This window comes from Papio anubis, chromosome 1 (genome assembly GCF_008728515.1).
Source record: "Papio anubis isolate 15944 chromosome 1, Panubis1.0, whole genome shotgun sequence".
Lineage (NCBI taxonomy): Eukaryota > Metazoa > Chordata > Mammalia > Primates > Cercopithecidae > Papio > Papio anubis.
The window spans coordinates 73,667,262-73,682,007 of record NC_044976.1 but is presented as its reverse complement, the minus strand read 5'-3'; the positions used below and the strand labels follow the sequence as shown (position 1 = coordinate 73,682,007).

Here is a 14,746-nt window from a genome sequence, read left to right as displayed (position 1 = left end):
AGATCCAGTTGGCCATGGCCAGAAAACAGGCACAAAGAAGAAATGTCACGACTAAAGACCCACTCCTGTGGATTGGGGGACAGAGGGATGGTCAGTGCTCAGATAAAGTAGACTTAAACACTTTTAATATTATCTGTTGCAGTGAAGCAGAGTCAGATAAGCTGTCCAAAAAAGAGAAGCAGACAGTGTGCTAGAGAACTTGGCACTGAAGTACATATCAACTGTCTCAAACAGGAAAATTTTATCTTTTATTCAGGACCAGACCTTTTTACAGGGACAAATCCCTAGAGGAACACGTGGGAGTGCTTAGGTTGTAGGAGAAAAGTCAAGAGTTTGGGGACTGCAAAGTGTACACCTTTGGCCAGGAAAGACTTTACATAACTTGTTACTGGGTCTGCCCACACAGGACATGCAGGGAGAAAAAAGCCATTCCATGTGTACTTTTACTGTTTAAAGAAAAGGGTAATATATCACAATCATAATGCAGCAGAGTGACAAGGGCACCTTCCCAGATGGCATGAAGTCTGCCAGTAGATTGAAAAAACTGAAATAAAAATGTTTCTATAACAGAACATTAATTTTTATGTACCATACAGCCAACATGATAGAGACAGACAGTAACTAGTATTTGAACTTCTCGAAGGAAGGCCTAATCTACTGAGAGGAATGGGAATGCTGGGATAAGGAGGCATCTCATATTGAACTGTGCACCTCATTAGTCCTCAGCAACACTTGGTGATGGAAGATGGTAAAATTGTTTTGCAGACCATAAAGGCTTCAAGTTTTGCTATCCTGGATATAATCTTTAATGTTGGTGCTCAGTATGGTGGGAGGATACATTCTCCAGGTGTATGGAACAGTATGGTGGGAGGATACATTCACCAGGTGTATGGAATATGTTCCTTAACCACTCTTCCCAGTCCTCCTTCTAAGCTGGAGAGAGGAGAAAGAATTGACAACCATAACCAAGACATACTTATGTTTCATCAAACCAAAGTATGAATTCATCACTGCACTGAGCAGTGGACTAACCAATATGTAGATTTTTTAAATTAATATTTTATATTAATTTATTTGCTGGCTTATATGCTTAAAAGGTCTTTGTTTTAAATGCAGGTGATCCAAGGACATATGACCCAGATTTCAAGGGGCCTGTTTCCAACAGGTAAGCAATTATTTTTGGGGGAATATGCTTTTTTTAAACATACACAGAAAGCTTTGGGGGATGGGGGAGGTACTATTTTCCAATCAATGGAGAATTATGTCTACTGTGAGGGGACAATGACTTATTTCTGCCTAAATGTCACCTTATTTACACAGGGAAAGTACAGAGAATAAATCTTTCCATGAGTTATGAATATCTTCTCCCGTTAGCAAATGAACTGCCTTACATTATTAAACTAAGTGTTTGTACTTTTCAAAAAGAGAAGCGAAAAAAATGCTTTATGAGATTTAACCACTTTGTAGAGAAGCAAACTCATTCAAGCAGTTGTTTTATGCACTTGTTTACTCTGGGACTTACCAATGCAAATGCAGAGTTGCCATGCCATGCAGAGTTCTATGCCAAGTATTTGTGCTGCTCAGCTTCCAAGATCAGGGTGCTTTCTCAGAGGCAGTCATTCACCAGTGCATCGTGTGCACTTTAGGATAGTTTAAAATGCTCTAGGGAAATATGTGCTCATCTCAGCTGGTGCTTCCTCCCCTTCCAAGGTTCTGTGCCATTTTTAAATTAGCCAGCAATTCATAGTCCTCTTATTATTTATTTTAGCCTCTATTTGCAAGCTTTTTGCTAATCACAAAGGGGATTGTGGGGTAAAATGGCTACATATGGAGGGAAGACTACACAGTTGGTGGCTGTTTTTTGCTTAACTTTGATTTCTGGCAGTTGTATGTCATAATGAACCGTGATGTGAACTAGCGATCAGCATGCTCATTTGCATGTGCCAACCGTCAGTATGTACATTAGCATTTACTGTTATGTCCCTGTAATAGCCCAGCTTTAAAAAGATGTGTATTCAGTTTGTTCTAATTTTGTGGAAAAAAAAAAAAAAAAAAACAAGTCATGTGTTTCAGGTTACTCATTTAAAGGCATACTTAGAATAAAGGTGCCTTCTTTAAAATGAGCCCAAAATCTCTCCATTCTCTCCATGGTAACACCATGAATACATTTTGTTGTCTAGTATACAAACAGCCTCATTCAGTGTGGTGGCTACTTTTACTATCATTACATCCATTTTACAATAACTTATTTGTAAGCATCAAATATAGCCTATTGACTTCAAGGAAACTTCAGGTATAAATCAGATTCAGCAGTAATAATAATTATAATAAATAGGCTGACACATTTAGAAGGAGGAAATACAGATTACAGGTTTCTAGGCCATAGATAAGAAAGCAGAATTAGGCCTGGCTGGTTTTAGGTGTAGTAAAAGAGGTGAGATCTCCTGTCTTCCATTATGTAGAATTTAATGATGGAACCGGGTAGTTCAGGTAAAGTCTAAATGACTGTGATAATCACTGTGAGGAAAGTAATTTATTTTTACCTGGGGCCTTTTGTGATGTCTCCGGTACCACAAAGACCTTCAAAGGTGAACTGGTCATTCTGTGGGCATACCTTCCTCTGCCTTCAATCCAAGAACAGAGGAAAGCATTGTAAAATCGTGGGGACATAACTACAGGAAGACGTAGTTGGCCCATTTGTAACTTTTTCTGGCAGCAGGGTTCTATACTGCCCTTACTGGGAAAATAATCAGGGTGCTTAAGGAGCAAGTAAGAAGCCCCCAATTCTCCATATTGCCTTTAGCAGCAGGACTGGCTTTAATAACACCTTGTGCTTACATCATGCAGCTCTCCTGAAAAATCCAAAATGTTATTGGATAATCAGACAGACTCTTCAGCATTCTCTGCTTGTCAGTCCACTATGTTCTGTTTTCTTCTCTCAGTTCACAAGGGCAGTATTTTGTGCCTAGTCACCACACAACTGTATTTGTTTTGAGAAAAGATGAAGGGGTAATGGTCATGCATAGGAGAGGTGAACTCAGTGTCTCATTTGTTCTCATCTACCAAGAACTGGGTGTATGAGAACTATTGTCTAATAACCAAGGAAAGATGATTTTGATAGTTTAAGGTGTTTCCCCAGGCCCTTTTCACAAAGTAGATATTCAGGCCCCAAGATTTCTCCCTGATATTCAACAGAATCAAAAAATGATTGATTAGTTAAAAAGGTATTCAGAATTACCCTTGGCATTAGACATTGGAAATGAATACGTGTAGAAAACTAAGAAATAAAAGCTTTCTGATAAGATGCTACATGAGAAATTCATCTCATAATGTAGACCTAACTAAATTTTATTTAATGGAGAATTGGTATGCTTTCTTCTGTTAGGTAAGAACCATGTAATCCACTGTTTCTCTTCCTGTACTGCCTTGTAGGAAGCCTGCTGATAAGCCCACTTATTTTTGAGGATAAGAACATCCCATCTTTGTGTTATTACCAACTAGTGTAATTCTTCTGATAGAGTTAGGGGTACTATACACATTTATTTAAGGAGTGAAGGAAAGAAAACAAGAATGGGAAGGAAGCAGTGTGACATAGAATCCAGGGATAAATACAAGGATGAACTTCAAAGGAGGCTGAGTAACGGCTATAGCATTATCACACTTGAGACAAAATAGTGAGCATGTGTAAGTGAGGCTTCACTTATGGGTTTAAACTTCACGACTTCTAGGTCTTTATTTAAAGTTCTTGCTAAGATGCTATCAGAACCCTCTACCATTTTCAGATGCCATTGGTGTGATATTGGGTTCATGTTCCTAAACAAGATACTCTGCTAACGGGAAAGTAGTAGCAGAGTTCTCTGAGCTATTTGCATTACTAGGTATCATGGAATACACCTCATACTATTTCTCAAGTCAATTAGTTTGTATAAAGTGTCTACAGGGGGCATGACACTGCATATGATGTGGATCTAAGTATGCTGTGTCAAGGGAGGTCAAAGATTTACAGGTCCCTCATACAAAAAGTTCAGCCTATTCTGTTTATCTCTCTTTTTTATGTTAGGGCAAAGTCATTAAAATGTTATGACCATTTACTTGACCTGTGATCCAAGTCTAGGAAAATAAAGTCCAAATTGCTACAGTTGGCATCCTGTAATAAAGGCCACATATTATCATCTTGGGTTTTAGAGATGGAGTTTGTTTCATTTTGTTTTAAATAGAATAACTATCCTGAAAAAAGGATGCAATTTTAAAGAATGCTGATATTTTCAAGCATAGCTATGAAAGAAATAATCATATGCTGGCCGGGCACGGTGGCTCATGCCTATAAACCCAGCACTTTGGGAGGCCAAGGCTGGCAGATCAGTTGAGGCCGGGAGTTTGAAACCAGCCTGGCCAACATGGTGAAACCCCGTCTCCGCTAAAAATACCAAAATTAGCTGGGTATGGTGGTGCGTGCGTGTAATCCCACCTATTCAGGAGACTGAGGCAGGAGAATCTCTTGAACCCAGGAGGCAGAGGTTGCAGTGACTTGAGATCGTGCCACTGCACTCCAGTCTGGGCAACAGAGAAAGACTCTGTCTCAATAATAATAGTAATAATAATAACCATACTTTTTACAAACAGAATGTCATCCAAGGAATAGGTGCCATAACCAGTGGTATACTAAGAAAAAATGAAAAGCTAGACCTCATTATTAATTACTCACACAAATATTGAATCCACATCTCTGTCCTCCAAGGAAAATTACACACCAGATGACAAGATCCCACATGCATATGATAAGCTAAAGAGCAAGCACAAGTAGCGTGGGCTGTGCACCAAATGTGTAGTTCACAGCAACAGGGAGGAAGGGCACTCTGAGGCTGGGGTCAGAGGCACTGATTCCTGGGCAGGGTCACAGAGAAAGGAAGACTACTAATTTATGGGAAGCACTTTTCCAAACTTAGGAATTTGGAAGATAGCACTGCTTTCTAAGGGTTAAACTAGAAATTAACATGTAATTAAAGTAGAGATGTAGGTAGTTACCATAATGAGACCTGTAAGGCTTCTAGTCCAGCAAGTCTTGATGATAAATTTATTCAATCTATTATCATATCTAAAGAGAAGTACAAATGATGATCAAACAACTCTGTCCATCCAAGAACTCTCCAGATTAGGGCACCTAAGCCAAATTGATACAAAGATCCTATGTAAGGATCCTGCTCTCTTGACCACAGGCTAGCAGAGCTGGATGCCATCAAGCATTCTATTCATGTAATTCCCCTTGTTCTGACTCCACACTCATCAAGCAACCTTTTGATAATTAGGTTTTTCATTTAGTTTGCCTACCGGGAGGAATGAACTGGTCAGGGCAACATGAACATCAGTTCGGCTCAGCAATTAAATTTCTCAATGTAAATTATTTCACTGGCATTCTGATTTTAGACATCAGTCTCTTGTGAGCTTTTTTAGTGCCAGTCATCACCCCTGAGTTGGAGTAATTCTAGGGCATGACAAAATCAATATTCAGACCCTGCAGAAATGTACATAACTGGTTTGGCTCAGCAGAGTTTATTCAAGGGTTTAGAGAACTCAGAGACTATTTAGGCAGATATGTTAAGACAAAATTATGTAGGGCTTTGAATACCATGCTAAAGCATTTGGAGCTGATTCTTAGGCAGTGGCAACTCATTGGAGAAATTAGTATTGGGGGAGTGGTGTGACATGATCAAAACTGTTAGTCACAGGTCTGCTATGTACAGCTGTTCATAGTGGAGCTCATGGCTTAACTGAAGAGTCAGCCAAGCAAGCAATTAACTACAACACGGTATTATAAGTGTGCACACTACTCTTGGAGCGCCAAGAAAGAGTGTCCACAATTCACTCCAGGGATGATCAGAGGGTATTTTTCAGAAGAGAGAATTTTCCATTAGACTTTAATGTTCTTTCAAGATTTCCCCCTTATACAGGTGTTTTAGTTAAAATAAATATATCAGTATTTCAAAAAGCCTCAGAAGTGTATTTATATTTCTGACTTTCTACTTGATAGTTCTACCTGGATATGCCATAGGTATCCTAAACTCAACATTTTAAAGCCTGAACTCATGAGCTCCTTTGCCCTTTATACCCTTCCTGCTCCTTCTCATGGTGTTTCCTCCCTTGGTGAATGTAACTACAGTCAAACTAGTTGTTAAACACAATAGTGCTAGATTCTTGCTTCTACGCTGAATATACAATAGTCCTAAAACCTTGCAGATTTTGTCTTCTTTTTACCTCTTAGAACTCTGCTTTCCCTACAACTGCCTGAGTCGAGGCTTTAATAATCTCTCAACTGAGTTACCGAAATAGTCTTTTAAATGATGTCTTGCTTTCCTTCTAACCAACTCTGTCCTGCCAGAATTCTGTCTTTTCCAGGATTGAGTCCATCCTTAATTTTGAGGCCAAGATGACAGTTTATTTAGGCATTCAGCAAATATGCATTATATACTAGGGACTTTTCTCAGCCCAGAAGACCCACTGATGAACAAAACAGACAAGCTTTTGGCTTCTCATAGACCTGATATTCTAGATAGGACATCAATTATATAAGCAAAGAAATGAAAAAAGCTACTTTCAATAGTGATAAATACTGTAACATAAATACAATCAAATGATATGGTTGAGAGTGAATGGGGAACTGGGTTATTGTTAAGGGCTCTTGGGCACATGGCAGATAAGAGTTGGATGACAAGAGGGGGCCAGCCATGCAAAGATCTGGGGTCAAAGCATTCAGGCAGAAGATAACAAATGCAAAGTCCCTGAGATGCACACAAGTTTAGAATGTTTAAGGAATGGAAACAACTCAGGTGTGACTACAATGAAAGGGTAAGTGTTCTCAGGCTTTCATACTTTGATGTGTACTATTGGCTATTCTTGGAATGTCTTCAAGTATGAGTGCAAGGGTCACCTCTGCTTTATATTTTTTCTGTATTCTTCTTACTCCTATGAGTACTAGACACACTGTCCTTTTTCCAGAGCTGTCATCAATAACTATTAATTTCACTGATCACATTAATCTCTTTATTATCTGCCTCTCCTATTGAACTGCAAACTCTGTTGGGGAGGAACTTTCCTTAGTTTATCTTTGTGTTTCTAGCACATAGCACAGCACCTGCCACAAAGAAAGCATAGTTAATTAATACTTTTTTAAAAATCTCGATTTAAGGGTGGCTACAGAGTTTTAGGTTATTTTCATAATTATCAGGAATAACTTGTAGGCAGTGACATTTTAAAGTGCGAAACACATAGAAAAAAGAGCAAGCTCACATACTGAGGAATTAAAGAGGCCACAGATATTAAAGATGAGTGTTAGCCTGTATCTTTCTGTGGAAAAGAGACACGCTGATAAATATTTAATCACATTAGGCCATTTGCTCCATTCCGAATGAAGAATATAAATGCCAGGTTTAGAGTACATCTTCAATTCACATTTGCATTCTGAACAATTAGCCATTTGGGGCAATTATTTACTTTTATTTCTGTTCATTTCCTTCTACACTTGAGACTTCATAAAAAAGTTTTCAAAAGAAGTGCTATTGATATAGGCTTTTTATTCCAAACTATTTTACAAATCAAAATGGTTCGTAACCTCTGTTTTTGTTTTTGTTTTTTGTTTTTGGAATATCAGAGACTTTTAAACCACAGTTTAATTGTATTTAGAATTGTCTCTGAAATTACAATGCACTACTCTGGAAAGAGTTCCCAGGCACCAGAGGTATTCAATCTAAGACAGACTGGCCACATGGCAGGGATGGCAAATATAGGATTAAGTCATGAGACCGAGGTTAGACTGGATATGCTCAAAGGACCATTCAGTGGTTTGATTTCAGCTCACCAATAACAATGACAAAATGATGATAAAGATGCTAATGATGCTGATGACGAAGATTCTGCAGTTGTTCCTCTGCTGTAGCTGATGATAGCTGCAATGATGGCTAACATTTATTGAGCTCTCTCCATGCTCAATTATAAGCATTTTTATTTATTTATTTATTTATTTTTAATTCATTTTTTATTATACTTTAAGCTCTAGGGTACATGTGCACAAAGTGCAGGTTTCTTACATATGTATACATGTGCCATGTTGGTGTGCTGCACCCATTAACTTGTCATTTACATTAGGTATATCTCCTAATGCTATCCCTCCCCGCCGCCCCCACTATAGGCCCTGGTGTGTGATGTTCCCCTTCCTGTGTCCAACTGATCTCATTGTTCAATTCCCACCTATGAGTGAGAACATGCAGTGTTTGGTTTTCTGTTCTTGCAATAGTTTGCTGAGAATGATGGTTTCCAGCTGCATCCATGTCCCTACAAAGGACACGAACTCATCCTTTTTTTGGCTGCATAGTATTCCATGGTGTAAATGTGCCACATTTTCTTGATCCAGTCTGTCACTGATAGACATTTGGGTTGATTCTAAGTCTTTGCTTCCAGCTTTGTTCGTTTGGCTTAGGATTGTCTTGGCAATGCGGGGTCTGTTTTGGTTCCATTTGAACTTTAAAGCAGTTTTTTCCAATTCTGTGAAGAAAGTCATTGGTAGCTTAATGAGGATGGCATTAAATCTATAAATTACCTTGGGCAGTATGGCCATTTTCACAATATTGATTCTTCCAATCCATGAGCATGGTATGTTCTTCCATTTGTTTGTGTCCTCTTTTATTTCACTGAGCAGTAGTTTGTAGTTCTCCTTGAAGAGGTCCTTTACATCCCTTGTAAGTTGGATTCCTAGGTATTTTATTCTCTCTGAAGTTATTGTGAATGGAAGTTCATTCATGATTTGGCTCTCCGTTTGCCTGTTACTGGTGTATAAGAATGCTTGTGATTTTTGCACATTGATTTTGTATCCTGACACTTTGCTGAAGTTGCTTATCAGCTTAAGGAGATTTTGGGCTGAGACGATGGGGTTTTCTAAATATACAATCATGTCATCTGCAAACAGGGACAATTTGACTTCTTGTTTTCCTAACTGAATACCCTTTATTTCTTTCTCCTGCCTGATTGTCCTAGCCAGAACTTCCAACACTATGTTGAATAGGAGTGGTGAGAGAAGGCATCCCTGTCTTGTGCCAGTTTTCAAAGGGAATGCTTCCAGTTTTTGCCCATTCAGTATGATATTGGCTGTGGATTTGTCATAAATAGCTCTTATTATTTTGAGGTACGTTCCATCAATGCCAAATTTATTGAGAGTTTTAGCATGAAGGTCTGTTGAATTTTGTCAAAGGCCTTTTCTGCATCTATTGAGATAATCGTGTGGTTTTTGTCTTTGGTTCTCTTTATATACTGGATTACTTTTATGTATTTGCGTATATTGAACAAGCCTTACATCCCAGGGATGAAGCCCACTTGATCATGGTGGATATGCATTTTGATGTGCTGCTGGATCCGGTTTGCCAGTATTTTATTGGTGATTTTTGCATCGATGTTCATCAAGGATATTGGTGTAAAATTCTCTTTTTTTGTTGTGTCTCTGCCAGGCTTTGGTATCAGGATGATGTTGGCCTCATAAAATGAGTTAGGGAGGGTTCCCTGTTTTTCTACTGATTGCAATAGTTTCAGAAGGAATGGTACCAACTCCTACTTGTACTTCTGGTAGAATGTGGCTGTGAATCCATCTGGTCCTGGACTTTTTTTGGTTGGTAGGCTGTTAATTATTGCCTCAATTTCAGAGCCTGCTATTGGTCTATTCAGGGATTCAACTTCTTCCTGGTTTAGTCTCGGGAGAGTGTAAGTGTCCAGGAAATTATCCATTTCTTCTAGGTTTTCTAGTTTATTTGCATAGAAGTGTTTATAGTATTCTCTGATGGTAGTTTGTATTTCTGTGGGGTCAGTGGTGATATCCCCTTTATCATTTTTTATTGCATCTATTTGATTCTTCTCTCTTTTCTTCTTTATTAGTCTTGGTAGCGGTCTATCAATTTTTTTGATCTTTTCAAAAAACCAGCTCCTGGATTCATTGATTTTTTGGAGGTTTTTTTATGTCTCTATCTCCTTCCGTTCTGCTCTGATCGTAGTTACTTCTTGCCTTCTGCTAACTTTTGAATGTGTTTGCTCTTGCTTCTCTAGTTCTTTTAATTGTGATGTTAGGGTGTCAATTTTAGATCTTTCCTGCTTTCTCTTGTGGGCATTTCGTGCTATAAAATTCCCTGTACACACTGCTTTAATTGTGTCCCAGAGATTCTGGCATGTTGTATCTTTGTTCTCATTGGTTTCAAGGAACATCTTTATTTCTGCCTTCATTTAGTTATGTACCTAGTGGTCATCCAGGAGCAGATTGTTCAGTTTCCATGTAGTTGAGTGGTTTTGATTGAGTTTCTTATTCCTGAGTTCTAGTTTGATTGCACTGTGGTCTGAGAGACAGTTTGTTATAATTCTGTTCTTTTACATTTGCTGAGGAGTACTTTACTTCCAACTATGTGGTCAGTTTTGGAATAAGTGCTATGTGGTGCTGAGAAGAATGTATATTCTGTTGATTTGGGGGTGGAAGTTCTGTAGATGTCTGTGGAGTCCACTTGGTGCGGAATTTGGGAATTCCAATTCCTATGGATATCCTTGTTAACTTTCTGTCTCATTGATCTGTCTAATGTTGACAGTGGGGTGTTAAGTCTCCCATTATTATTGTATGGGAGTCCGCGTCTCTCTGTAAGTCTCTAAGAACTTGCTTTTGAATATAGATTGCTCCCTGTATTGGGTGCATATATATTTACCAAACTGGCTCTTCTGATGAATTGATCCCTTTACCATTATGTAATGGCCTTCTTTGTCTCTTTTGATCTTTGATAGTTTAAGTCTGTTTTATCAGAGACTAGGATTGCAACCCTGCTTTGTTTGTTTGTTTGTTTCCATTTGCTTTGTATATCTTCCTCCATCCTTTTTATTTTGAGCCTATGTATTGTCTCTGCATGTGAGATGTTGGGTCTCCCTGAAAGGATACAGCAAACTGATGGGTCTTGACTCTTTATCCATTTTGCCAGTCTGTGCCACTAATTGGACCATTTCGTCTATTTACAATTAAGCTTAATATTGTCATTGTGAACTTGATCTTGTCATTATGATATTAGCTGGTTATTTTGCTCGTTAGTTGATGCAGTTTCTTCCTAGCTTCAATCGTCTTTACATGCTGGCATATTTTGCAATGGCTGGTACCAGTTGTTCCTTTCCATGTTTAGTGCTTCCAGGGCTCTTGTAGGAGGCGAAAGGCCTGGTGGTGACAAAATCTCTAAGCATTTGCTTGTCTGTAAAGGATTTTATTTCTTTCACTTATGAAACAGTTTAGTTTGCATATGAAATTCTGGGTTTAAAATTCTTTTCTTTAAGAATGTTGAATATTAGCCCCACTCTTCTGGAGGCGGGTTTCGTGCCGGAGATCCGCTGATGATGGGGCTGCGGGCGGCAGCCGCTACTGCGGCATATGCCGACAAACTGTTTCCGGCGCGATCGACGGGTATGGGTTGGCAGAGATTATCGCGGCGTTCCATGCTGCGGTGCGGGCGGCAGGTTTGCGTTCACGGATGATGCTGCGCGAAGGTAACCCGGCGGATTCCCGCTGTCGCTGGGCGCTTAATCGGGCGTTGTTTGCTGCATGATACGCTGGCTGGAGGCTTTGTTTGTTTTAGCATTTAGCGCTCTCCACGTACCTCTTCTCAGCTTCATTTCATTCATTTGATCTTCAATCGCTGATACTCTTTCTTCCGGATTGATCAGGTCAGTTACTGAAGCTTGTACATTTAATCCACAGTAGTTTCTTGGTAATCATGGTTTTCATCTCTATCAGTTCGTTTATGGTCTTCTCTGCATTGATTATTCTAGTTATCCATCCTTCCATTCTTTTTTCAAGGTTTTTAGTTTCTTTGCGCTGGGTACGTAGTTCCTCCTGTATCTCTGAGAAGTTTGATTGACTTAAGCCTTCTTCTCTCAACTCGTCAAAGTCATTCTCCATCCAGCTTTGTTCCATTGCTGGCAATGAGCTGCATTCCTTTTGAGGGGGAGATGTGCTCTGATTTTTTTGGATTTCCAGCTTTTCTGCACTGCTTTTTCCCCATCTTTGTGGTTTTATCTGCGTTTGTTCTTTGATGATGGGATGTACTGATGGGGTTTTGGTGTGGGTGTCCTTTCTGTTTGTTAGTTTTCCTTCTAACAGTCAGGACCCTCAGCTGCAGGTCTGTTGGATTTTGCTTGAGGTCCACTCCAGACCCTGTTTGCCTGGGTATCAGCAGCGGAGGCTGCAGAAGATAGAATATTGCTGAACAGCAGGTGTTGCTGTCTAATTCTTGCTCTGGAAGCTTCATCTCAGAGGTGTACCCAGTTGTGTGAGGTGTGAGGTGTCAGTTTGCACCTAGTGGGGGATGTCTCCCAGTTAGGCTACTCAGGGGTCAGAGACCCACTTGAGCAAGCAGTCTGTCCATTCTCAGATCTTAACCTCTGTGCTGAGAGAACCACTGTTCTCTTCAAAGCTGTCAGACGGGGACATTTACATCTACAGAGGTTTCTGCTGCTTTTTGTTTAGCTATGTCCTGTCACCAGAGGTGGAGTCTACAGAGGCAGGCAGGCCTCCTTGAGCTGCGGTGGGCTCCACCCAATTTGAGCTTCCTGGCATCTTTTTTTACCTACTTAAGTCTCAGCAATGGCAAGTGCCCCTTCCCCAGCCTTGCTGCTGCCTGGTAGTTAGATCTCAGACTGCTGTGCTAGCAATAAGGGAGGCTCTGTGGGCGTGGGACCCTCCAGGCCAGGTGTCAGTTATAACCTCCTGGTGTGCCGTTTGCTAAGACCCTTGATAAAGTGCAGTATTAGGGTGGGAGTTACCGGATTTTCCAGGTGTTGTGTGTCTTGGTTTCCCTTGGCTAGGAAAAGGGATTCCCTTCCCCCTTGCACTTCCCAGGTAAGGCGATGCCTCACCCTGCTTCAGCTCTCACTGGTCGGGCTGCACCTGCTGACCAGCACCAACTGTCCAACACACCCCAGTGAGATGAACCTAGTACCTCAGTTGAAAATGCAGAAATCATCCACCTTCTGTGTCACTCGTGCTGGGAGCTGGAGGCTGGAGTTTTTCCTATTTGGCCGTCTTGGCTGCCCCCCATCCCCAGAACCTCTTTCAGACATTTTTACAACACAGGACCTACATTTTTTAAAATTTTGTGTTCTTTTTTCTATAGGTTTTTAATCATAATTTTCTATGATAATGAGCCCCACCTTCATATATTTAAATCCCCTCTACAGTTAGAAAAAGCATACCAATTATTTCAACAAGAAGCAAATATGAGAACGGCATACATTTAGGAGACAGCACAATGTTGTCACAATGATTTGAGATGTCTACTTGGTAACAACATTTTAGAATTTATAAGAATGTGTGGTGTGTGTCCACATGGTGCTTTCTGTGCTTATCACTAAGGCCTAAAGCTGAACTTTTTCTTTAGTGCTTTGGCATCAAGAGTTGAATCACAGAGTCAGTGAATCTCAGGATTGGAAAAGACTTTGAGGTCACTTAATCCAACTCCTTTATATGAATGAACCCCTTCTTCAACATCCCTAATAAGTGGCTCTTTGTTCTTTCTTGAATCTTTTCATGATAGTGAACTTAACACCCCTCCAATGCTTCAGGTAAAAATAAATGATTTTACTAAATTTCAGACAGATTTTCCATCTTCTATAATAATACTTATTTTCAGTATTGTAACACCTACCAATTTGTTTAGTATACCCTTTTGTGTATAAAGAAAAAACGGACAACTATGGAACATTCAGGCTTTCTTTTCTATTTACTTATATACCTATATGCTGCCTCTTTCTAGAAAGGATCTTAAGTGAAATGACTTAAAACATCCAATCTGTCACTGATGGACATTTGGGTTGATTCCAAGTCTTTGCTATTGTGAATAGTGCTGCAATAAACATACGTGTGCATGTGTCTTTATAGCAGCATAATTTACTAAATGGTACATTCTTACAACTAAATCGTAATGAGAAATATGCCATACTGTTTTCCATAATGGTTGAACTAGTTTACAATCCCACCAACAATGTAAAAGTGTTCCTATTTTTCCATATATATGTATATGCATGTATGTATGTATATACGTGTGTGTGTGTGTATATATATATATTTCATTTGCCACATAGAATATTATTCTAGCCTAGGAAAGGCTTAAGGGAACATAAAAATTGGTACTTAAAAGTGATGAAGAGCAATGATTTGTGGGCATATATTAGATACCTAAATTACATGAACCAGGAGATCTTGAGGTGACTGAAGCTGGATGACAGCACCCTAGAATGCTTCACATAGTAGGAGAATCTTCAGCAATATTTTGAAGGAAGGATCATATTGGCAAAGGAGGTAGTTTTTCTTGCAATGGCTTAAAAATAGGAGTAGGCATGTACCATACAAAGTAGATTTGTTTGGCTAGACCAAAAAGTAGAGCCTAAATAAAACATATGGCTGAAAAGTGAAGGGGACTGGGCATATGTGTAAAATATCAGAGATGAAATATTGGCAGAATTTCATTTCAGTTTTTATGGAAAAGGAAAAAAGAGGTTAAGGTGGATTCCAGATTGTGCATTAGTTTATTCCTTCACTCTAGTGGGGCATACAGAATTGAATAAGACACAGACTATGATCCCAATAAACTTAAAATTTCAGCCACTAATGTTAATATATTTAAAAATGAATGACTTGCTAAATGGAAGTACAAGCATAACTCAGGGAACAGAGTAAAGTGAGTAACTATTATTG

General features: G+C 39.4%; 1 protein-coding gene across 4 annotated transcripts in view; it reads left to right on the top strand.

Moving 5' to 3' along the window:
* The window catches only part of SLC44A5 (solute carrier family 44 member 5), a 399,642-nt gene that overhangs the window by 262,289 nt on the left and 122,607 nt on the right, over positions 1–14,746 (top strand). For all 4 annotated transcript variants that reach the window (XM_003892081.5, XM_031669962.1, XM_009211075.4 and 1 more), the window contains one exon: positions 1,117–1,165. In XM_003892081.5, coding sequence (XP_003892130.2) covers positions 1,117–1,165 — 49 coding nt within the window. The remainder of the gene's footprint in view (positions 1–1,116; positions 1,166–14,746) is intronic.